This window comes from Leptodactylus fuscus, chromosome 7, assembly GCF_031893055.1.
Source record: "Leptodactylus fuscus isolate aLepFus1 chromosome 7, aLepFus1.hap2, whole genome shotgun sequence".
NCBI lineage: Eukaryota > Metazoa > Chordata > Amphibia > Anura > Leptodactylidae > Leptodactylus > Leptodactylus fuscus.
Genome location: NC_134271.1, coordinates 144,528,976 through 144,552,888, shown reverse-complemented (window position 1 = coordinate 144,552,888; position 23,913 = coordinate 144,528,976). Strand labels below are relative to the sequence as shown.

General features: G+C 44.6%; 1 protein-coding gene across 1 annotated transcript; it reads right to left on the bottom strand.

The window, feature by feature from the left end:
- Nucleotides 1-5,000: 5,000 nt before the first annotated feature.
- LOC142214613 (high affinity immunoglobulin gamma Fc receptor I-like) lies at nucleotides 5,001-21,594 on the bottom strand. Its single transcript, XM_075283552.1, has 7 exons — nucleotides 21,564-21,594; nucleotides 19,347-19,367; nucleotides 18,807-19,064; nucleotides 18,434-18,694; nucleotides 16,356-16,640; nucleotides 9,340-9,621; nucleotides 5,001-5,140 (listed from the first exon to the last, which is right to left on the bottom strand). Exons 1-7 carry the CDS (start codon nucleotides 21,592-21,594, stop codon nucleotides 5,001-5,003), a joined length of 1,278 nt encoding a protein of 425 aa, XP_075139653.1.
- Between the last annotated feature and the right edge of the window lie 2,319 nt (nucleotides 21,595-23,913).

Below are 23,913 nucleotides of genomic sequence, written 5' to 3'. Positions count from 1 at the left end.
AGGGACATAATACTGTGTGCAGGGGCCACTAAGGGACATAATACTGTGTACTGAGGCCACTATGGGGCATAATACTGTGTACTGTGGTCACTATGGGGACATAATACTGTGTACTGGGGCCACTAAGGGACAAAACTGTGTGCAGGGGCCACTAAGGGACATAATACTGTGTGCAGGGGCCACTATGGGACATAATACTGTGTGCAGGGGCCACTATGGGGGATAATACTGTGTGCAGGGGTCACTATGGGACATAATACTGTGTGCAGGGGTCACTATGGGACATAATACTGTGTGCAGGGGCCACTATGGGACATAATACTGTGTGCAGGGGCCACTATGGGGCATAATACTGTGTGCAGGGGCCACTATGGGGCATAATACTGTGTGCAGGGGCCACTAAGGGATATAATACTGTGTGCAGGGACCACTCCGTATTTTCTCCTTATTTTCGGCTGTCTTAGTGTTCACTGTTTTTAGAATACTGTAATTTTAATTTGGCTAACAATTTGAATGTAGGCACCTCTTGATCTTGAGGCCCTAGGCTGAAGCCTAGTTAACCTAATGGTAAATCCGACCCTGCATATGAGTAGCTCATGCATATGTGTGAGTGTATCTGTTGAACATCTGAATTCATACTGGAATACATGCTTGTGGTGCATGCCGGTATTTTGGTGTGAATTCAGATCCCCAACATATATTTTTCCCCCCATCATTATGCAGGATAGATAAGGGATTTAGAGGTTTAGAGGCACCTGGGCTAGGACATTCCTTCCCTCCATCCACGTATTGTGTATATATTACCCCCAGAGATATAACACACGGCCTATAGTAGGTCTGTCTTGCTTTGTGCTCTGTTGGTCCACGAATTGTGGATCATATTGGACCTATAAGCAGACTTAGGAGCACAGTGGCTCAATGGTTAGCACTGCAGCCTTGCAGTGCTGGAGTCCTGTGTTTGAATCCTGGCAAGGACAACATCTACAAGGAGTTTGCAAGTTCTCGCCGTGTTTGCGTGGATTTCCTCACACACTACAAAGACATACAGATAGGGAATGTAAGTTGTGAGCCCCATATGGGACAATGTCTGTAAAGCGCTGCGGAATATTATGGTGCTATATGAGTAAGCATAATAAATAAGTAATTTTGAATGGGAATAGTGTGAAGGATATATAGATGACTTACGTATTGCATAACACACATGGTCTGTCCCTCAATAACACTGTAAAAATGACAAATCCATAAGAACAGTGAAATGTTACCTGACACGTCCATAATGCCAATGAGTTACTTCTGCAGCTCCAGCCTGAATCTTTCCACCATATTTGTCTTGGTGTCGGCTCAGTAACATCTGTCTGTCAGGATGACTGTAATGGCGGCGTCTGCATCAGTATCATTGTGTGAGGTAAAGTCTGTGGGCTGAGGTGCAACCAATCACAGCGCAGCTTTCATGTCTCAGTAGCAGAATACAAAATGAGAGCTGCGCTGTGATTGGTTACTATGTACTGTGCCTGATTGCTATGGGCAGATAAGACCTGTATTCTCTATGGCAATGTCTAACAATAAGGAGTTTTCTTCTATAATAATCCTGTAATGTGACAGAAATACGAGGTAAAATGACATATTTATGTACAAATCACATAAAGCCACCATTTTACAGTAATATCACAATGTATTGGGGATATTTTACCTCAGGTTTATCCTGACAAGTCTTTCCTGAGCCTTTTGGACCATAAACCTAAGTATTTCCGGATATTTCCTTGGTGTTTCTACCTGAAGACTTAACCCCTGAATGTCTGGATCCCTACAATGTCTGTGTTACTATGAAATTTTACAGAAATACGAGGTAAAATGACATATTTATATACAAATCACATAAAGCCGCCATTATACAGTAATATCACAATGTATTGGGGATATTTTACCTCAGGTTTATCCTGACAAGTCTTTCCTGAACCTTTTGGACCATAAACCTAAGTATTTCCGGACATTTCCTTGGTGTTTCTACCTTGAAGACTTAACCCCTGACTGCAGTGGCGTAACTAGGAATGGCGGGGCCCCATGTACGGCTCGCTCGGTTCATTCCGAGCCATACACGCGGGCGCTTCCCCTTCACTTCAATGGGAGCACTCGTAGTGAAAAAAGCAGCCCATTCATTTCTATGGGGAGCGCTCGTATGCCGGCTCCCATAGAAATGAATGGGATCTGCTTTATACGCCGCTGATTCTGTGTTTTACGTTCAGAATAAGCTGGCGTATCCGTAGTCTGAATGTCCCCTTAAGGGTGTATTCACACTACGTAAACGGCAGCTCCCGCAGTTTGTCAAATTTACTACAACTGATTCAAGAGGCTTTTTACGATTGAAAACTGTTTTTATTAAGTACAACATACAAAGTAGAAGGATCATATACATCAAAATAATGGCATCGTACTAAATTATTGATATACAAAGCATAAAAGAATAAGTAACAACGCTTAGAGGAATGGGGGATGGAACGCGTGGGGGGAGAAGGAAGAACTAAGACCGGTGTGGTGGAGCGAGAGTAGACAATTGATATCTATGGGTTGTTGGGTTAGTGAATTGGATCTAGACAGATTGGCCAAGTGTAATGTGCAAGACTCAAGTATTGGGCGAATTCTGAGAGAGCGTTCAGATGAACATTGATAAGAGTAAAAAAAATTCAACCTGTGTTTGTTTGAGAGCTAACCATGGTGACCATGACTTGAGGTAGGTCGGCCTGGACATTGTGGTCCAATGTGCTAGTTCCTCCATCCTATAGATGTCATTCACTTTATCGACCCATTGAGTGAAGAAGGGGAGACAACAAGGAAGATAGCTAGGTTTTCTTTGCGGGGATGAAAGACATCATGGGGGGAGTCAAAGTAAGACATGTTCAGGTTTGCAGGGTACGGTCATGGAGAAAATCCTATTTACAGAGTCGAGTACCTTGTCCCAAAAAAGCTTGATCACAGGGCATTGTCACCAAATATCAAGGAGATCTCTCAACCCGCTAAGGCACCACCAGCAGGTATCAGGTACAGAGGAGTCTACACTATGAAGCAAAGATGGCGTCTTGTACCATCATGTAAGCAGTTCATAAGAATTTTCACGGGTACAGACACAACGTGAGAAGCCATGGGCATTGACTAGGATCTTTTTCCTATCACATGGAGTAAGAGAGATCTCCAAGTCATTTTCCCATTGTGACAGGAATCTAGGGCAGGGGTCCGCCATCAGGTAAAGAAGGAACTCAGAGATGGGAGCAGGCTCCCTTTAGTTTCAGGGATTTTTTTGAGGAAGTTTCTAGCCAGGACGGTGGAATTTCAGACCAGTATTGTAACAAATAAGAGTCACACGTAGAGGAGTAGTCCTGTGGCTGCATAAAGTTTGTCGAGGCTAGACTTGTTCTTTGTTACAGTCAGGATGGAGTAGGAGTTTCATCTTTTGCAAAGAAGGACGATAAAGTATGGTGCTGCAGTCTGATCTAAAATGTGGGTTGAGCAAAACATTTAGGGTCAACCAGTTTCAGGAGTAGGTCTAGGGGAATTGTGGGTCTAGATCAGGGGTCCTCAAACTGCGGCCCGAAGGCCACATGCGGCCCGCCAAGCACTTCTGTCTGGCCCCGCCGACAACGCCGGCAGGCGTGCGTTTATAATGAAGCTCCTGGGGAGCTCGGACCAGGCCATGGAGCGCACTTCACTTTACCTATTGGAGGGCACCGCTCCCGATGTCTGTGCGACCTGCTCTGCCTCCGGTCCACTGTTTAAAAAGTTTGAGGACCCCTGGTCTAGATTGAGAGAGTAGGGGGTGAGATTTTTGTAGGGCAACGATTGAGCTATATAGGAGAGAGCTTTTACTTGGGGTGGGTGCTTGGATGCACCATGAGTCTGTCCGATAAAGTGCAGAGGGATTGCTCAAGTTGTATGGCGAAATTGTCACTGGACGGACTCGTTCAAAGGATCCAGTGCTTTAGCTAATGGGCATTATAGTATGTGTGCGGGTCGGGAAGTCCCATTCCTCCTCTAGTAGGTGGTTGTAGGAGTTGAGTGTAATTATTCCTTGGGCATTACTGGTGCCATAGGAAAGTGGAGAATAGACGTCTCGTTTTAACAAAGAAGGATCTCGGGAGCCATATGAGCAATGTACAAAGCAAATACAGCAATTTAGGGAGGATATAGGTTTTCAAAAAGTTTTTGTGGCCTAGCCACAACACGTAAGGTATCTTGAGACTAGTAAGTTGCTTCTGAATAACATGAAGCATGGGTATATAGTTGAAGACGAATAGCTTAGTTGGATCTCAAGATACGAGGATTCCAAGGTACCTAATGTGTGTTTGGGGCCAGTGGAAGAGAGAGGTCAATTTCAATTAGGATACTGTGGGTTCATTAAGTGTAATATTCAAAACTTCCAATTTACTAAAGTTTATTTTGAAGTTGGAGACTATTCCGAATGAAGAAAACAAAGTTGGTGATATGGTTAACTAGTGTACAGGGTTAGTGGTCAGGACCAAACGCAGCCGTTTTATATGTGAAGTCCCCTACTGTAAGCTCTGCTATCAATGGGTCTTGCCTAATGGATTGTATTAGAGTTTCCATGACCATGATGAATAGGGAAGGGTAGAGAGGGCATCCCTGTCTCGTTCTGTTACTGATCCGGAATGGACATTAGAGTATACTGTTCTCTCTAATTCTAGCACTAGGGCTTTAGTAGAGAGTCAAAATGGCTTTGATGAAGGCTTTGGGAATGCCAAACCTACTCAGTGTGCCAGTGAGGAAGGAACAATTGACCCTGTGGAACTCAATAGGACTAAAGGTATCTTAGCCCATCTGGCATACTCTAGTTTCTCTTCAGACCAGATACTTTTTAGACACCTTAATGATTTGCATGAAAAAGTGATGCGGCTTTGTGGGAAAGGGTCATGGCTTTGTGTGAAGTAGGAGAGGATCTCTGTATTATATCATTAGGATGAGGCAGTGTCATCTAGGGATCCAGTTGTACATTATGGTGTAGGGCGGTCTGCTGGCTCCATAGACTTCATCCATTGTATATGATGGAAGACAAATAGTGCAGCAGCTATTAATACACCAGTAGATAATGTCAGACGGATTATATTCTGCCGGGTATACCCAATAGTGTGGCCTGAAAGAAAAGTTTAATATGTTTATTTTCAAAAATAATTAAAAAAAATCATAATATGGTAAGAACTAGAAAAATATCCAAGCACAAAATATTATACCCAACTATATAATATCATATCCAACTAGATATTATACCCAACTAAATAATATCGTATCCAACTCTATCATATCATACCAAATATCATATCCAAGTAAACATTAAACCCAACTAGATATTTTATCCAACCATAACATATAATACCCATCTAGATAATATCATACCCATTTAGAGAATATTATATACAACTAAAGATTGGGCCCAACTAGATACTGTTATCATTGAATAGCTTGTCCAGCTTGTAAAGATCCAACTAGAGGGGGCGCTCTGCTTGATCTGATCATCTCTAATAACACAGGACTTGTTGGAAAGGTCACTATTGGTGAAAACCTTGGTAATAGGGACCATAATCTAATCCAGTTCCACCTAAATTGTAAAATTCAATTTTAAAAAGGACATTTTTCCCACGTTATGGGTATACTTCAAGATAAGTATAAGGGACACTCCTTCCACCTGGAGGGAAAAAAAGTTTAATCTCAAGAAACGACAAAACTCCACTATAAGAACTGGGAATCTGTGGAATAGCCTACCCCAGGAGCTGGTTCTATACTGTAAAGACTGAGGAGTTTCGGATATCACAAGAAAAGTGAGAAATGCAGTGAAAAGGCTCAATAGAAGCAACAGAAGGTGAGTATAAATGTTTTTTTTACAGCTTCCCCTGGGCCTCCTTCTATTATACTCTGGGGTCTGAAGAGATTATATTAATGTCGCTTTTCACTTTGACATAATTTCGCTTGTGTTTACCTTTAAAGAGCATGAAATTAGATAGATAGGTTCCTAGGAGCCCTGACAGTATTCTACACTATGTTTTAACCCAATTTATTGCGAGGTTCGTACCAAAATAAACTGGAAACCTGAGTCGCCGAACACAAACACAACATGAGTCTTGGAAGGTTCGCAAGAGGTTCTCTGTGCACAAATACTTAAAAAGATAACTTGAATAACTGAGACAGTGTACAGCAGCCTTTTAACTGTCATAAAAATTATCAACACTTTGGAAATTTTCAGCCTAAAATGAAAGTGTATGGCATGATTGGCCAAATTCCACTGATCCTTGGCTATTTTGTGCAAATGCAGTTATTTTTCTTTCTAAATTGTCACCCCGATTGTGCAGTTTATGTTAATGATAGGATTATTTGTCTAAATGATTCCACCATTTAGATCAGAAATGCAGACGAGCTGCCATAAACTGCACACAGTGATAAATAGCTCACTCTGAATCAGCCCAGGGTCATGCAGGACATATATAGATGACTACTGACTTATACTCTGAATAAACTGATACCTGATATGTAACCTCTAAGGTCAGAGTAAAACCTTGTTTTGTTGACATGTCTTCCTCTCCCTGCCCAAGCCTCCCCAGTTCATAGACTTCAGTATAGATAATACATGTGAGTTATGTGACCTGTTTCCATCTCAATGTGGCTATACGGAAGTTTTCAGAGTGACAGTCAGTTTAGCTGAAGAAGGGAAACAGCTGGATAAGAGCAGAAAGAGACATTTCTCTATAAGATATATTTCAGCGTTCAATCATATGATAGTTAGAGATGAGCGAACAGTGTTCTATCGAACACATGTTCGATCGGATATCAGGGTGTTCGCCATGTTCGAATCGAATCGAACACCACGTGGTAAAGTGCGCCAAAATTCGATTCCCCTCCCACCTTCCCTGGCGCCTTTTTTGCACCAATAACAGCGCAGGGGAGGTGGGACAGGAACTACGACACTGGGGGCATTGAAAAAAATTGGAAAAAGTCATTGGCTGCCGAAATCAGGTGACCTCCATTTTAGACGAATAGTGGATTTCAAATCCGGGTCATATGAGAATGTGAACTTTGTGACTATGAGACAGGGATAGCTGTACAGGCAGGGATAGCTAGGGATAACCTTTATTTAGGGGGGAATGTTATTAAAAATAACTTTTTGGGGCTCTATCGGGTGTGTAATTGTGATTTTTGTGAGATAAACTTTTTCCCATAGGGATGCATTGGCCAGCGCTGATTGGCCGAATTCCGTACTCTGGCCAATCAGTGCTGGCCAATGCATTCTATTAGCTTGATGAAGCAGAGTGTGCACAAGGGTTCAAGCGCACCCTCGGCTCTGATGTAGCAGAGCCGAGGCTGCACAAGGGTTCAAGCGCACCCTCGGCTCTGATGTAGGAGAGCCGAGGGTGCACTTGAACCCTTGTGCACCCTCAGCTCTGCTACATCAGAGCCGAGGGTGCGCTTGAACCCTTGTGCACACTCTGCTTCATCAAGCTAATAGAATGCATTGGCCAGCGCTGATTGGCCAATGTATTCTATTAGCCTGATGAAGTAGAGCTGAATGTGTGTGCTAAGCACACACATTCAGCTCTACTTCATCGGGCTAATAGAATGCATTGGCCAGCGCTGATTGGCCAGAGTACGGAACTCGACCAATCAGCGCTGGCTCTGCTGGAGGAGGCGGAGTCTAAGATCGCTCCACACCAGTCTCCATTCAGGTCCGACCTTAGACTCCGCCTCCTCCGGCAGAGCCAGCGCTGATTGGCCGAAGGCTGGCCAATGCATTCCTATGCGAATGCAGAGACTTAGCAGTGCTGAGTCAGTTTTGCTCAACTACACATCTGATGCACACTCGGCACTGCTACATCAGATGTAGCAATCTGATGTAGCAGAGCCGAGGGTGCACTAGAACCCCTGTGCAAACTCAGTTCACGCTAATAGAATGCATTGGCCAGCGCTGATTGGCCAATGCATTCTATTAGCCCGATGAAGTAGAGCTGAATGTGTGTGCTAAGCACACACATTCAGCACTGCTTCATCACGCCAATACAATGCATTAGCCAGTGCTGATTGGCCAGAGTACGGAATTCGGCCAATCAGCGCTGGCTCTGCTGGAGGAGGCGGAGTCTAAGATCGCTCCACACCAGTCTCCATTCAGGTCCGACCTTAGACTCCGCCTCCTCCAGCAGAGCCAGCGCTGATTGGCCGAATTCCGTACTCTGGCCAATCAGCACTGGCTAATGCATTGTATTGGCTTGATGAAGCAGTGCTGAATGTGTGTGCTTAGCACACACATTCAGCTCTACTTCATCGGGCTAATAGAATGCATTGGCCAGCGCTGATTGGCCGAATTCCGTACTCTGGCCAATCAGCACTGGCTAATGCATTGTATTGGCTTGATGAAGCAGTGCTGAATGTGTGTGCTTAGCACACACATTCAGCTCTACTTCATCGGGCTAATAGAATGCATTGGCCAATCAGCGCTGGCCAATGCATTCTATTAGCGTGAACTGAGTTTGCACAGGGGTTCTAGTGCACCCTCGGCTCTGCTACATCAGATTGCTACATCTGATGTAGCAGTGCCGAGTGTGCATCAGATGTGTAGTTGAGCAAAACTGACTCAGCACTGCTAAGTCTGCATTCGCATAGGAATGCATTGGCCAGCCTTCGGCCAATCAGCGCTGGCTCTGCCGGAGGAGGCGGAGTCTAAGGTCGGACCTGAATGGAGACTGGTGTGGAGCTATCTTAGACTCCGCCTCCTCCAGCAGAGCCAGCGCTGATTGGTCGAGTTCCGTACTCTGGCCAATCAGCACTGGCCAATGCATTTCTATGGGGAAAAGTTAGCTTGCGAAAATCGCAAACTGACAGGGATTTCCATGAAATAAAGTGACTTTTATGCCCCCAGACATGCTTCCCCTGCTGTCCCAGTGTCATTCCAGGGTGTTGGTATCATTTCCTGGGGTGTCATAGTGGACTTGGTGACCCTCCAGACACGAATTTGGGTTTCCCCCTTAACGAGTTTATGTTCCCCATAGACTATAATGGGGTTCGAAACCCATTCGAACACTCGAACAGTGAGCGGCTGTTCGAATCGAATTTCGAACCTCGAACATTTTAGTGTTCGCTCATCTCTAATGATAGTCCATCAAGCTCTACATTTTATCCAGAGGCAAAAGTTGCAATGTACAATAAGTTATAATGTTGTATATTTATTCCAAAAACCTTCTGTACTTTCCATTTTGTCATGTACAATATTTCACAAGGTGAGAGCTGATCGGTGGCTCCAGACTGAATAATGTGCTGGTTTAATACATGTATTTTACCATGTGGATAACCTACCTTGTACCCATATGTTGCACCCATCACTGATCTTCATTGTCGGGCTGATTGAGGTTCTTACATGACATGTATAATTCCCAGAATCCTCCAGCTGAGCAGACTGAACCTCATATTTATTAGATGGAGAAGAATCCTGAATCTTCCGTCCATCTCTATAGAAAGCAAACTCCAGTCTTGTGGTCGGTCTGTACGGACTAAGAGTCGTGTTACATGTCAGGGCCATGGGATCTCCTTCAGTCACTACATTGTTGGTCAGAGTAATGATTGGATGTGAGAAGATCTCTAATAATGGAAGGTATAGATGGGAGAAAGTATTATTTATAGTGATTTACACCAAAAGTACATTCATTCATGTTCCAGATACAGTAAGAAGTATAGATGAGCGAACAGTGAAATATTCGATATTCGATTCGAATAGCCGCTCAATATTCAACTATTCGAATGAATATCGAACCCCATTATAGTCTATGGGAGAAAATGCTTCATTTCAGGGGATCCCACCATTCGACTCAGGAGGGTCACCAAGTCCACTATCACACCTCAGCAAATGATACCAAAACCTCTGCAATGCAACTGGGACAGCAGGGGAAGCATGTCTGGGGGCATCTAACAAGCCCAAGTCACTGTTTTACCCCAACATCACAGCCTAACAACTACACACTTTTCACACTCAAAAAAACCTCTATCAAAGTGGGAAAATACCTGGAAACCTTCTTTACTCCCCAATTGTATGAACAGAAACCCAAATTTTACGCTAATGAAACCTTATCAAGCACCCCTTTAAATCACGTTACCCATGACAACCACAGATGGAATAGGCAATGGGAAATCCAACAGTACCCACCCTGAACTGTCATTGTGTGTGTGTGTGTGTGTGTGTGTGTGTGTGTGTGTGTGTGTGTGTGTGTGGAATTCATCACAAGGCTGACAGACCCAACTCCAAATGCTGCAGCACAAGCAACCAGCAGTCAGACTAAGATTGTCTCTTCTTCAAGTAAGACACAAGATTCTTTGGAACCAGAACAGGAAACCCAGTGATTGCCATTGTAGCAGTGCGTAGGCCATCTGTCAGAGCAGTTCATTCAGAGATTGAATTGGAGAAAAATAAGGACATTTACTGTGATCGAGTCTTCATGCATATTAGTGGGCATGGACAACCTAACGTACAAGATCCTCATGCTGAGCTGGCCTCATTACTGAACACGATCAACCAGGATAATCAGGGCTGGAAACAGCCATCACATCTTCCCGAAAGGAATCACCCTCGGTTTGGAAAGAAGGCATCTAAACGTTGCACCTTTAATTGAGTTGAGCATTGCACCAGCAGAATGTTAGGCCCTTTGAGTGAGTTAAGCCTTTAACCAGCAGTGATTTAGTTTTTGGTCCTTTGGGTGAGTTGAGCCTTTAAACAGCAGAGATTAATTTTTGGCCCTTGGGGTGAGTTGAGCCTTGCACCAGCAGTGTTTTTGGCCTTTTGGGTGAGTTGAGTCTTTAGCCAGCAGTGTCTTTGGCCCTTGGAGTGAGTTCAGCCTTGCACCAGCAGTGTTTTTGGCCCTTTGAGTGAGTTGAGCCTTGCACCAGCATTGTTTTTGGCCCTTGGGGGGAGTTGAGCCTTGCACCAGCAGTGTTTTTGGCCCTTTGAGTGAGTTGAGCCTTGCACCAGCATTGTTTTTGGCCCTTGGGGGGAGTTGAGCCTTGCACCAGCAGTGTTTTTGGCCCTTTGGGTGAATTGAGCCTTTAAACAGCAGAGATTTAGTTTTTGGTCCTTTGGGTGAGTTGAGCCTCTAACCAGCAGAGTTTGGGGAATTAGGGTGGATTGAGCCTGGTAGGATCAGAATTGTGCAGCGCTCATGGTGGAGGAGTATGAGGAGGAGGAGGAACTGGAGAGGTTGAGCACACACATGAAACTTCATGTCGGGGTGCTTGACAATGGTGGACATGAAAATGATGGCTGTTCATTTTGATGAAAGTCAGCCGGTCAGCACTGTCAGGTGACAGCCGGCTGCGCTTATCTGTGATGATGCCACCGGCTGTGCTGAAGACCCTTTCCGATAGCACGCTGGTGGCAGGGCAGGAAAGGACTTCCAAGGATTATAGCGCAAGTTCATGCCACAGGTCCAACTTCGACACCCAATACGTGTAGTGCGCAGAGGGATCGGAGAGGACAGGGCTGGGGTCGGCCAGGTACTCCCAAAACATGCGCCTATACATGCCCCTTCTGGTGGCACTAGGCCCCTCAGTGGCGGTAGTTTAGCACTCCCCCCTACTGGTTTCAAGTCGAGATATTATTTTTATACCAGGGTCGAGGATTTCAAAAATCCAGTATTGGTTGCTCTCAAGGATTTAGACAATGCGTTTGTCACTTGAAAAGCACTGCAACATGAATTCAGCCATGAATGCCAGAGTGTTACTTGGCATGTCTTCGCTGCCCCCACCGGAATGGTCACTTTCCATTTCCTCCTCTTCCTCGATTTCGCTCCATCCGCGCTGCAACAATGGGACATACTGAACTTCCCCGCTAGCCTCCTGTGTGACAATAAGATCTGCCACTTCATCATCCTCCTCGCTCTCTTCCTCCCTCAATATACGCTGTGAAGCGCCAGGAGTGTGCCCTGACTATCCTGCTGGGATGGTTCTGCTCCTATGCCCAAATCCTCAGCCTACAATGCGTTATCCCTGATGGCGATGAGGGATTCTTGCATCACACACAGGATCGGGATTGTGACACTCACTAGTGTGTCATTACAGCTGACCCTTTTGGTGGACTCCTCAAAGACACGTAAGATCTTGCATAAGTCTGCCATCCATGGTGCAGAAACTGCAGGAGCTGACTCTCAGGAACCCTTCGGTTTTAGAGATGGTACTCCATCAAGGGTCTCTGGTGCTCACACACTCTGGTCAACATGTGGTGCATCGAGTTCCAGCATGTCAGACGTCGCACAACAGCCGGTGTTCGGGCAGATGGAGGCATTGCTGGAGTGTTTTGAGGCTAGCAGCGGATACTGTAGACTTGCGAAAGTGGGTACACAAGCACCGCACTTTCACCAGTAGCTCATGTAAATTGGGGTACGTTTTTAAAAACCGTTGCACCACTAAATTGAAAAAACGTGGACCAGGCATGGAACATGTTGGAGGTTAGCGGCGGCAAAAACCATATTAATGTCTCATCAAAGAGGGCATCCCTCACCTCGGAGGCAGTGTGCTGTCTGTCCCCCGGCCTGCTGACATTTCCCCATGCCAGTGCTGCAGCGTTTCCAGCAGGTAGTTTGGGTCGATGTGATGGCGGAGGAGGGGAAGAGAATGGTGGTGGTGGTTTAGAGCCCCTGCCAGGAATGTTGGGCGGGGAGATGAGGTAGACTGCCCCAGTTTGTGCCCCGATCCCAGCCTCAACTACATTCACCCAGTGTGCCGTCAGTGAAATGTAGCCCATCCCTGTCCACATGCACTTGTCCACGCGTCGGTGGTCAAGTGGACCTTTGTGCAAAGCGCGGAATTTAGGGCCCGCCTGATGTTGCGTGTTGCATGACACGTGCTGGTGCAAGGCGGAGACGGCACAGCAGGAGAAGTAGTGATGGCTAGGGACGGCATAGCGAGGTGCCGCACTTGCCATCAGGTCACGGAAGGCCTGAGTTTCCACAAGCTGGAACGGCAACATCTCCTGAGCCAGGAGTTTCGAGATGTGCTTGTTTAAGGCTTGTGCATGTGGGTGGGTAGCGCTGTACTTTTACCTGCGCTTAAACATCTGGGAGATGGTGGGTTGCTGTGAAGAGGCGCATGATGGTGCAGGAGAAGGAGCTGAGGCAGGAAAAGGGGAGGATGAGGGAGAAGTCCCCAAAGTGGTGGAGGCAGATGTGGAGGTGTCCTGGATGGTGGTCTGGACTGCAGCGCCAGCACTGACAACAGTGGGAGACGCAGTGGCGGCAATGCCGGATGACGATTGTCTTGCGTTTGCTCTCTCCCACTGAGTCCACATGGCAGTGGTCATAAGGTTGCTCTTTTCATAGCTCCTACTCAGTTTCGAGTTGCAATGTGTGTAAACCGCACTATATTTCTCCTCCACGTATACATTGAAAAATCTCCACACCACCGAAGACCGTGGCCTCGATGGGGGAGTTTTTCTAGGCTGGCTAGAATAGGGAACATCTTGGGCCTTGCAGGCTGTGGCCTGGCTTCGGTGAAGCAGCTCTCCTCTGCTTCCGGACATGCTTCTGCCTCTAGCCACCCTTTTTGGTGCTGCACTTCCCTCCACATCTACACTGCTTTCCCGCTTGACATCCCCCCCGTCCAGGTCGGGTCAGTGTCCACGTCGTCCACCACCTCCTCTTCCAATTCCTCTCTCGGCTCCTCCTCCTACACACTGCACATGTGAACAGGCTGCCCTGATGGCAACTGTGTTTCGTCATCGTCACTGAGGGCGGGTTGCTGGTCAACAACAACAAAATCAACAGGAGATGGCAGATGCTCCATTGTTTGGGCATCAGGACACAGAAACTCATCTGGTAGCTCCTGGGATTGAGGACGTGGTTTACAGAGAGAGGGACAGTGAAAGGACCCAAAAACAGGTCCTGGGAGGTGGGAAAGGTGGGATTACTCTGCTGGGAAGATTGGGCATGTTGTAAAGAAGGAGGGTCAGACTGTTGGGTAGGAGGAGGAGTTGAGGTAGAGGCTGACAGGCTGGTGGAGAATGTGCTGGAAGCATTATCTGCTAGCCATTGTAACACCTGTTCCTGGTGCTCGGGCGTGGTTAGTATTGTACCCTGCACCCTACTAAATGTAGCCATGAAGCCGGGGACTGTGTGGAAGTGCAATGCTTGCTGCTGCAGAGGAGTAGGCACGGGATGTGCTGTAGCTTGACCGCAACCTTGCTCCCCAGCTGCATTTCGACGCCCCCGGCCTCGTCCCCATCCACGTTCCTTTAAGCTAGCCTTACGCATTTTGAGATGTATATAAATGCGAATTTTATGGTGTATACACCGAGGAAAGCTAGATTGAGCATATATGGCCTGATGGATTTGCAGTGTATACCACTTAGGTTTTTAGGGAGTATACAACGAGGAAAGCCGCAAATGAGACAAACATAGCGGCCACTATTCTTTTAAATCCGAGGTCACCTGATTTCAGCAGCCAATGGCTTTTTCCTATCTTTTTTCAATGCCTACAGTGTTGGCCAAAAGTATTGGCCCCCCTGCAATTCTGTCAGATAATACTCAGTTTCTTCCAGAAAATGATTGCAAGCACAAACTCTTTGGTAGTAATATCTTCATTTATTTTGCTTGCAATAAAAAAAAAACACAAAAGAGAATGAAAAAAAAAGTCAAATCATTGATCATTTTACACAAAACTCCAAAAATGGGCCGGACAAAAGTATTGGCCCCCTCAGCCTAATACTTGGTAGCACAACCTTTAGACACAATAACTGCGCACAACCACTTCCGGTAACCATCAATGAGTTTCTTACAAGGCTCTGCTGAAATTTTAGCCCATTCTTCTTTGGCAAACTGCTCCAGGTCCCTGAGATGTGAAGGGGGCCTTCTCCAAACTGCCATCAAGGGATCTCTCCTCCCCCACATGTGTTCTATAGGATTCAGGGCTGGACTCATTGCTGGCCAATTTAAAAAGTCTCCAGGGCTTTCTCTCAAACCATTTTCTAGTGCTGACCTGAAGTGTGTTTTGGGTCATTGTCCTGCTGGAAGACCCCTGACCTCTGAGGGAGACCCAGCTTTCTCACACTGGGCCCTACATTATGCTGCAAAATTTGTTGGTAGTGTTCAGACTTCATAATGCCATGCACACGGTCAAGCAGTCCAGTGCCAGAGGCAGCAAAGCAACCCCAAAACATCAGGGACCCTCCGCCATGTTTGGCTGTAGGGACCGGGTTCTTTTCTTTGAAGGCCTCTTTTTTTTCCTGTAAACTCTATGTTGAGGCCTTTTCCTACTTTTGTCTCCTCTGACCAGAGAATATTCTTCCAAAACGTTTTTGGCTTTCTCAGGTAAATATTGGCAAACTCCAGCCTGGCTTTTTTATGTCTCAGGGTAAGAAGTGGGGTCTTCCTGGGTCTCCTACCATACAGTCCCTTTTCATTCAGATGCCGACGGATAGTACGGGTTGACACTGTTGTACCCTCAGACTGCAGGGCAGCTTGAATTTTTTTGGATGTTAGTCAAGGTTCTTTATCCAAACTTGTGTTGAAATCTCTCGTCAATTTTTCTTTTCCGTCCACATCTAGGGAGGTTAGCCACAGTGCCATGGGCTTTAAACTTCTTGATGACACTGCGCACAGTAGACACAGGAACATTCAGGTCTTTGGAGATGGACTTGTAGCCTTGAGATTGCTCATGCTTCTTCACAATTTTGCTTCTCAAGTCCTCAGACAGTTCTTTGGTCTTCTTTCTTTTCTCCATGCTCAATGTGGTCACACAAGGACACAGGACAGAGGTTGAGTAAACTTTAATCCATTTCAATTGGCTGCAAGTGTGATTTAGTTATTGCCACCACCTGTTAGGTGCCTCAGGTAAGTAACAGGTGCTGTTAATTACACAAATTAGAGAAGCATCAGATAATTTTTCAAACAGTGCCAATACTTTTGTCCAACCCCTTTTTTATGTTTGGTGTGGAATTATATCCAATTTGGCTTTTTGACAATTCTTTTTGTGGTTTTCCATTGAAGACATTAAATGAAGATAATACCAAAGAATTTGTGATTGCAATCATTTTCTGGAAGAAACTGAGTATTATCTGACAGAATTGCAGGGGTGCCAATACTTTTGGCCAACACTGTATGTTGTCGTCGTTCCTGTCCAACCTCCCCTGCACAGTTATTGGTGCAAAAAAAGCACCAGGGAAGGTGGGAGGGGATACGAATTTTTAGTGTGTATGCCGCGTGATATTTTTGATTTGAATCGAATATCTCGAATAGCCTGATATTCGATCTAATACCTATTCGATCGAACGCTGTTCGCTCATCTCTAGTGAGAAGTTCTCCCATGTAGAAGACATGACCATTGTCTATATTCACCTTCTATCTGGATTATTGTCTCTGCACTTCTCTTCCTTACTCTCCCATCTGTAGTTTCCACCTCACATGAATATTTCCCAGAATCCTCCAGCTGTACATTGTAGACTTCATAGGTATCACTGACACCAAATCCCTGAACAATCCCTCCTTCTCTGTAGAAAGCAATCCGCAGTTGTGTATTGTGTCTGGGAGGAGGAGGGAGACTTGTCTGACATGTCAGACTCATCTTATCTGTAGTAATAACTGGTTGTGGGGTCACTGATATTGTTGGAGTCGTGAACAGATCTAGAAAAGGAGCAAAGTGATAACAATATATTACTGGGGAGATTTATTAGATGACATTGCACAACATGGTGACCACATCTTCTGGGCACTAGAATTATACAGTGTATGGAGCCAGAAGCAGAAGGCTCTGTACACTGTGTATTGGATGTTCCAGGTACTGCAACTTTTGGTTCTATTCACAGAAACCTCCACAGAACCAGAAACTTCTTTAATCATGATCACACAACCCTCCATCAGGTCTTTGTGGCTCTGGCAGCTCGGCGGCTCACTGGTTAGCACTAGGGTCCACATCTGATTAGAACTTGTGTTGGTTCCCTTGAGGTGGGTTTCCTTCCACATACCAAAAACATACTGATAGGTAAATTGGCATCCCTGATTCATTACAGGTTGAACCAGTTCAGAAGTAACCACACCTTAAATTGTCTTAAGACGTAATGTAGAATTATATTAGGACTCCAAGGAACCCATGTATCCAATTTTAACAGAGAAATTAAATATTAAAGGGGCTCTATCATTGGGAAAAGTCATTTTTATCTACGTACATCCTTGTATAGCCTTTAGAAAGACTATTTTACACATACCTTTTGTATGTAAATTGCCTCAGTAATTTTTCAATAAGTCCGATTTTATTCATATGCTAATTTGCCTCCTCTGTGCACTCCGAAAGTGTCTGTGAGCACCCTCTGCTATTCTCTATGTGGGTGAGAGCAGAGAGGCTGCTGATGATGATGATTCGTCTCCCTGCTCTCATACACATAGAGAATAGCAGAGGGTGCTCACAGACACTTCCGGAGTGCACAGAGGAGGCAAATTAGCATATGAATAAAATCGGAGTTATTCTAAAACTCTTCACTAGCCCCCACAGTGTATTACCCACATTTTTGTCCCCACACTGAATAGCGCTCCCTTTACTCACCTGCACTGTATATTGTCTGGTGAGAAAGATATTCAGCCTGCCCTATTATATTCTATTCTATACTGCACTGCCATGTACATATGTCACATCTACCGCCACTGAGCAGCTAGATCTCTCCTGCAGCTGTTCTATTCTATTCTGTTCTATCTCTCCTGCAGCTGTTCTATAGTGCTAAAATTTGATGAGCCGCTTTAAAAAGTGGTGAGCAATGAAAGCACACGGATCCTGTAGACTGTGGGGTCCATATGTTTTCCGTGCAGTGTGCACATGAGTCATGCGGAGAGGAAAGTACTTCAAGAACTACTTTCCTCTCCACATGTCTCGTGCGGACACTGGGTGGACAATACGTATAGTCTATGGGGGCCGTGTGCTTTTATGGCTCATCACTTTTTAATGGGTTGGGTATTCTGTTTGGGGGGTTCCTGAAGCGCACTTCTTTCTTATTGTTTGCCTCAGGCAGCAGAGAGGTCGGTTTATCCTGACTGGGATTCTGCACTCTCTCTCTCAGAATATTAGAGTTTGCCAAGTGTAGCGCTCGGTCACCTCTGGCAGCTCTATAAGGAATACGTGCAGCGGCCGCTTACATATGTGACTGTACTGACACAGGGGACTGGGACAACGCTTTGGGAATTCCAGTGGTTGGAACCTCAGTGATCAGCCAGTTATTTATGGCCTATAGTGTCCTCTGGATAAACCATTACTTGTTATTGTGGCCCAGCCCCTATAGTTACATATACTACACAGGTTTAGCTGCACAGTTTCATCCTCTACATCACAAATGGGGGAATCTGAGCCAAAATATGGAAATAATCTACAAAATATAGACCATAATGTACAATCCTACAAATAATTCCTATATAAATGATCCTGGATTTACCTTGTACAAATACAGAAACGTCATCTTCATGTAGGTTATATCTTCCATTATAATAGACTTCTTTCATACATCCGTATGTCCCGGCAGTCGTCCTGGTTACATTACTAATATAATATTCTGCACTATCTTCCCAGTCTCTAATGTTCTTCTTATCTTTGTAAAATAATGTCTGTCCTCCTTCGTATCCAGGATAGTGGTGACATCTTATATATATGTCATCTCCTTCATAGACATATAGAGGGGTCTGCAGGATGACATAACCTGTAATATACAATGATATAAGATGAGGAGACATATATGATCTCTTATCAGTCTGTGTGTGATACAACTTGTTACCTTGCCTGTATATTTATGATCTGGTAGATTTACTCACGATTACTAACCTCCAGTCTAGCGGGGTCACTTATTTCTCCAGGTCTGGTCTGACATTGGTAATATCCACTGTGTGATGTTTCGGCATATTGTATTATATAGGATTGTCCATTGTATACTTCCTCGCTGTCTCTGTACCATATATAATCCATCCCCTCTCCTATAGTAGATCCCACATCACAGGTCATTGTTATCTGCTCTGATGTAAAGATCTTCTTGTAGTCTGGAGTGAAGGTCACCGCAGGTCTGATGGCGGCTCCTATAAGACATCATGGATCATACAGAGGAGTTGTAGACATAATGAATGTTATAAGAGACACAAGTAACTCTTCTTTAGGTGTATGAATTGAATTGCTTATCCCAAGTCTGTCTTTTTGTGTTCTATGTGTATATTGTTATTGATAGTAAACTCTCACAATAGTAAAACCTCCAAGTGTGACCTTACACAGAGGATTGTGTGACACAAGTGACATCACTATTCTCTGTATATAGGGGTCAGCACTATAGGATAAAGCATGAAAGGACAGATGTGGTCACTTACCTTCTTGTATGAGAACGAGCCCTATAAACAGAATAGAAGAAGAGTTATTAGATATAATATATTTAGTACATTGGTGGATATTGGAGCACTATTAGTGTAATGTATAACTAATAGATGATTACTGTAACCCTATAGAGTTATCCTAATAATAGAAGCAGTGACAACCTCGTCCCAGTCACACCAGTCTTAGGGTCCTATATAACAGCCTAACCCATTCCACATCTTACCAGCAAGTTCCTGAGGAGAAATATGATATTTTTGATAACTTGGCTTCCTTATCTTAGTCACAGCAGGATATTACACCTGACAGCAGTGGTGCAGTCACCTTCAGGCTGAGGCCCCATATGGTGGAAATGCAGCAATTTTTGTTGCAGATTTTGCTGTGGGTTTTTTTTTTTTTTTTTTGCGCCAAATTCAGGAGTGGTGTGAAAACTTATTAAAAATATAATGGAATATCTTAGACCTTTCCCTTCTGTTAAATCCATTCCTGACCGTAGCTCAATAGAACACAGCAAAATTTGGAGCAAAAAAAACGCTGTGTTTCTGCACCGTGGGGCCTCAATCAGGGTCCTGTGAGTTTCTCCTCCTCTGCTGTTATAACATGCAATTCTCTAGCCAACGTTTCTACTTTGTCATATCTTATCCATGTTACAGTAAGTCACTCAGATTGCCAGTAGTCATGTGGTACCTGGTGAGAAAGATATTCAGCCCGATATCTCCTGCAGCCTGCTCTGTTATATTCTATTCTATACTGTACTGCCTCGCACATATGTCACATCTACCACCCTGATTAACAAAAACATCTCCTGGACCATCACAAAGTATTCCTACCAGTTTGTGCCACAGTATTGCATGATAATATACGTACTATATAGGTAACATATAGTCATTTTTAGTGCACAGTGACCTCCATGTAAGTACTGTCTGAGGCAACTTATATAAAGGCTCAACTCTCAAAAGTACCTGACCAGCGCTTTTTCGAACTCTCGTTCTGTGATTGGGCCTCCATTATTAAAATTGTAGACCACACCTTCCCATTTGTAGATCAAAAAAATCTACTTATTTGGCCCACACACAGTATAATGTCCTCTTGATTGACCCTTATGGTATATTATCCCCTATACTGACCCCCTCACTGTATAACATGCCCTTTATTGGTCTTTACACAGTATATTGCCCTCTTCTTTTTGCCCACACAAATTTTACTACCCCCTTTTTGGCCCCACACAATGATATGTGAGTTTTAGATTCGACCTGAATTATCCAGTTCCAGGAGAGGTGAGTATAAATGTTTGGTGTGTTCTCTCACCTCCCTCGGTGCCGCACAAGTTCGGCCGCTACCTATTAGATTATTCCATCAGGTATTGGCCGATGTGTTACTCACTGATCCCTACTCCTATTGTGTCTGGCCTCCACTTCTTCTGAAGGGTGTGGACCCTGATGAACACTGCAGCGCCCTCTAGAGGAAGAAGCAGACTGGACACGAGCAGGGATCAGTGAGTAAAATATCAGTGGCAACCAGTTGGAATAATCCAATAGTTAGTGACCAATCCTAAAAATGCTGTCCCACAGTTTTTGCCAGGAGGCGCAGTCTGAGGATATTGCTATAGGTCACCTCATGGCGAGTGCGGTCACATGAATATGTCACAATTGCTGTGTCTTTCTAATTCCACCCCAATATGAAAGTTTCTCCACATTCCCGTTACATTGTACAGAATATTATATAAGAACATTAGGATGTACAATGTGTCCCAAAATAAAGTCCTCAAATAATTAGAAAATGAGGAATAAAATAGAAAAATAAATAAGTTTTGGTTTTTTGAAGGTGAGGAATAAGTGATGGAAATGAAAGTATCAGTGGTAAAGGGTTAATAATCAGAAATGGAGATTTTATACAAAGATAAATAAAATGTGTGAGAAAACTAAGAATTATAACTACTTATGTAAAATATATATATATATAGAGAGAGAGAGAGGGAGAGTTGTAGAATAATCCAGTATATAATCATATAATGACTAGTATGTATATAATACTACTGCTAATACTGATGTATACCTGACATTAGACCTGTGCACAGCCGTATAGAGGACATAGGAGGGGAGACTTGGGGTGTAGCCCGGTAACTTGTAGTAATGTCCGGGATTTATAGGAGATTATTAACCCCTTCTTATAATTCCCCATCACAGACTGAAAGACATGAAGATCATTGTACTTACAGAGTAATAAGACGGACATCTCTGTGGACATGATGGATGGAGACAATGCTGCCCAGACTAAATAGAGAGATTTCTGTCTATTCTGCAAGTTACAGGAAAGGGACAGGAAGAAATATGGGGAAGTGTGTGCAGAACCATAACATACAGTATCGGGGCTGATATTAGGTAAGATGAGGCCATGTGTGATATTTTCTGTGACACCTCCACATTGATATGGTGTGTGGTCATACAGTAATACTAAGTGTTATACACTATGGTGCACTACACTGACCATACCCTGCATATATACTATACCGTACTGTACATTGTCTATGTAGAACTGTCACACAATAAGTAAATGTCAGTAATGAGACATAAATAATCCCGACACATAGAGATGAGCGAACAGTAAAATATTCAATGTTCGGTATTCGTTTCGAATAGCCACTCAATATTCGACTATTCGAACGAATATCCAACCCCATTATAGTCTATGGGAGAAAATGCTTCGTTTCAGGGGATCCCACCATTCAACTCAGGAGGGTCACCAAGTCCACTTTTAAACGTCAGCAAATGATGCCAACTCCTCTGCAATGCAACTGGGACAGCAGGGGAAGCATGTCTGGGGGCATCTAACACACCAAAGACCCTCTATTACCCCAACATCACAGCCTAACAACTACACACTTTCCACACTCAAAAAAACCTCTATCAAAGTGGGAAAATACCTGGAAACCTTCTTTACTCCCCAAATGGATGGACACAAACCCAAATTTAAGCTAAAAAAACATTATCAAGCACCCCTTTAAATCACGTTGCCCATGACAACTACAGATGGAATAGACAATGGGAAATCCTTCAGTCCCCACCCTGAACTGTCATTGTGGATGTGTGTGTAATGTGGTAAGACCTTCCAAAATTCACTTTTATGGCCCTTAACATGAGCTCTTCCAAATTAAGTTACAGGCCCTTATGCTGAGCTCCCAGCAGAGATTGAGGCCCTTCAGGTGACTTCAGCCTCTACCTGCAGAGTTTTAGGCCCTTGGAGTGAGTAAAGCCTTGCACCAGCAGAGTGTTAGCCCCTTGAAAATTCTTTGCCCCTAAAACGGTGGTTCCAGAACCATCACTCTCATTGTGTGGGATTGATGCAGTGGATTGGACTGAGGACCCAGACATTGACCTTGATTTTGATTGGGAAATTGATAACATTTTGGCATCAAGTCCTGGGGGTAACTTATTTAGAGGGCCGCAAAGGTGGAGAATTGGCTGAAACCACTACTACCGGTAATGGTCCTCTAATATTGGACTCTACATTACCTATACAGGGTTCTGATCAGGTGTTAATAGTCCAAACAACATGCTCCAGTACTTTAGATGTAGATCAGAAACCACTTTCCCTTCCGACACCAGATTTAACAAAGCTTCATCATCATCATCCTGCTGAGATGGAGCCACTAAAGGAAACCTTGCCTTCAAAGGCCTGTCCTGGAGCTGCGACTGAGCCAAAGCTAAACACAAAGTCCTTTGGAACTGAACAAAATTCAAAGTGTCAAAACACTTTAAAGACTGTTGAAAGTAATGGGATCCAGAATGAGGAGTTCATCACGAGGCTGACAGACCCAACTCCAAATGCTGCAGCACAAGCAACCAGCAGTCAGACTAAGATGGTCTCTTCTTCAAGCAAGACACAAGATTCTTTGGCAGCCTGCTTTGTCTCCCCGCCCAGTATTCCTGGCAGGAGTGCTGAAACACCACCCTCCTCCTCCGCTGTTGAATCAACCCCAGCTACTGGCGTGGGGAGACATCAGCAGGCTGCGCTGAAGCTCATCAGCTTGGGGGACAGACAGCACACTGCCTCCAAGGTCAGGGATGCCATCCTGGCTGAGATGGCAATGTGTTTTTCCCTGCTGCACCTGGGGCCAGACATTTTTGTCATGTGTTATCACACATGACAAAAATGTCTGGCCCCAGGTGCAGCAGGAACCTGGTAGTGGCTCTGGAGCTTGCCAGTCTCCAACACTTTCCATGCCTGGCCCACGTCTAACTTATTGGTGCAACGTTTTTTGAAAACATACCCAAATGTACACGAGCTACTGGTGAAAGTGCGGCGCTTGTGCGCCCACTTTCACAATTGTACAGGAGCTGCTGCTAGCCTCAAAACACTCCAGCAACAACTCCATCTGCCCAAACACCGGCTGTTGTATGAGGTCCCCACATGCTGAAACCCTAGATAACATGTTGAGCAGGGTGTGTGAGCTGCAGAGACCTTTGGTGGAGTTCCATCTCCAAAACCCAAGGGTTCATCAAAGTCAGCTCCCTCAGTTTCTGCACCATGAGTTTCCATGGGTGGCAGACTTATGTGAAATCCTAT

Coding starts and splice junctions, on each gene's coding strand:
- LOC142214613 (XM_075283552.1), bottom strand. CDS start 21,594: ATGTCCACAGAGATGTCCGTCTTATTACTCT. Junction 16,641..18,433: donor CGTTTCTGTATTTGTACAAG/GTAAATCCAGGA, acceptor CTCCTTTTCTAG/ATCTGTTCACGACTCCAACA. Junction 9,622..16,355: donor GACAATAATCCAGATAGAAG/GTGAATATAGAC, acceptor TTCCATTATTAG/AGATCTTCTCACATCCAATC.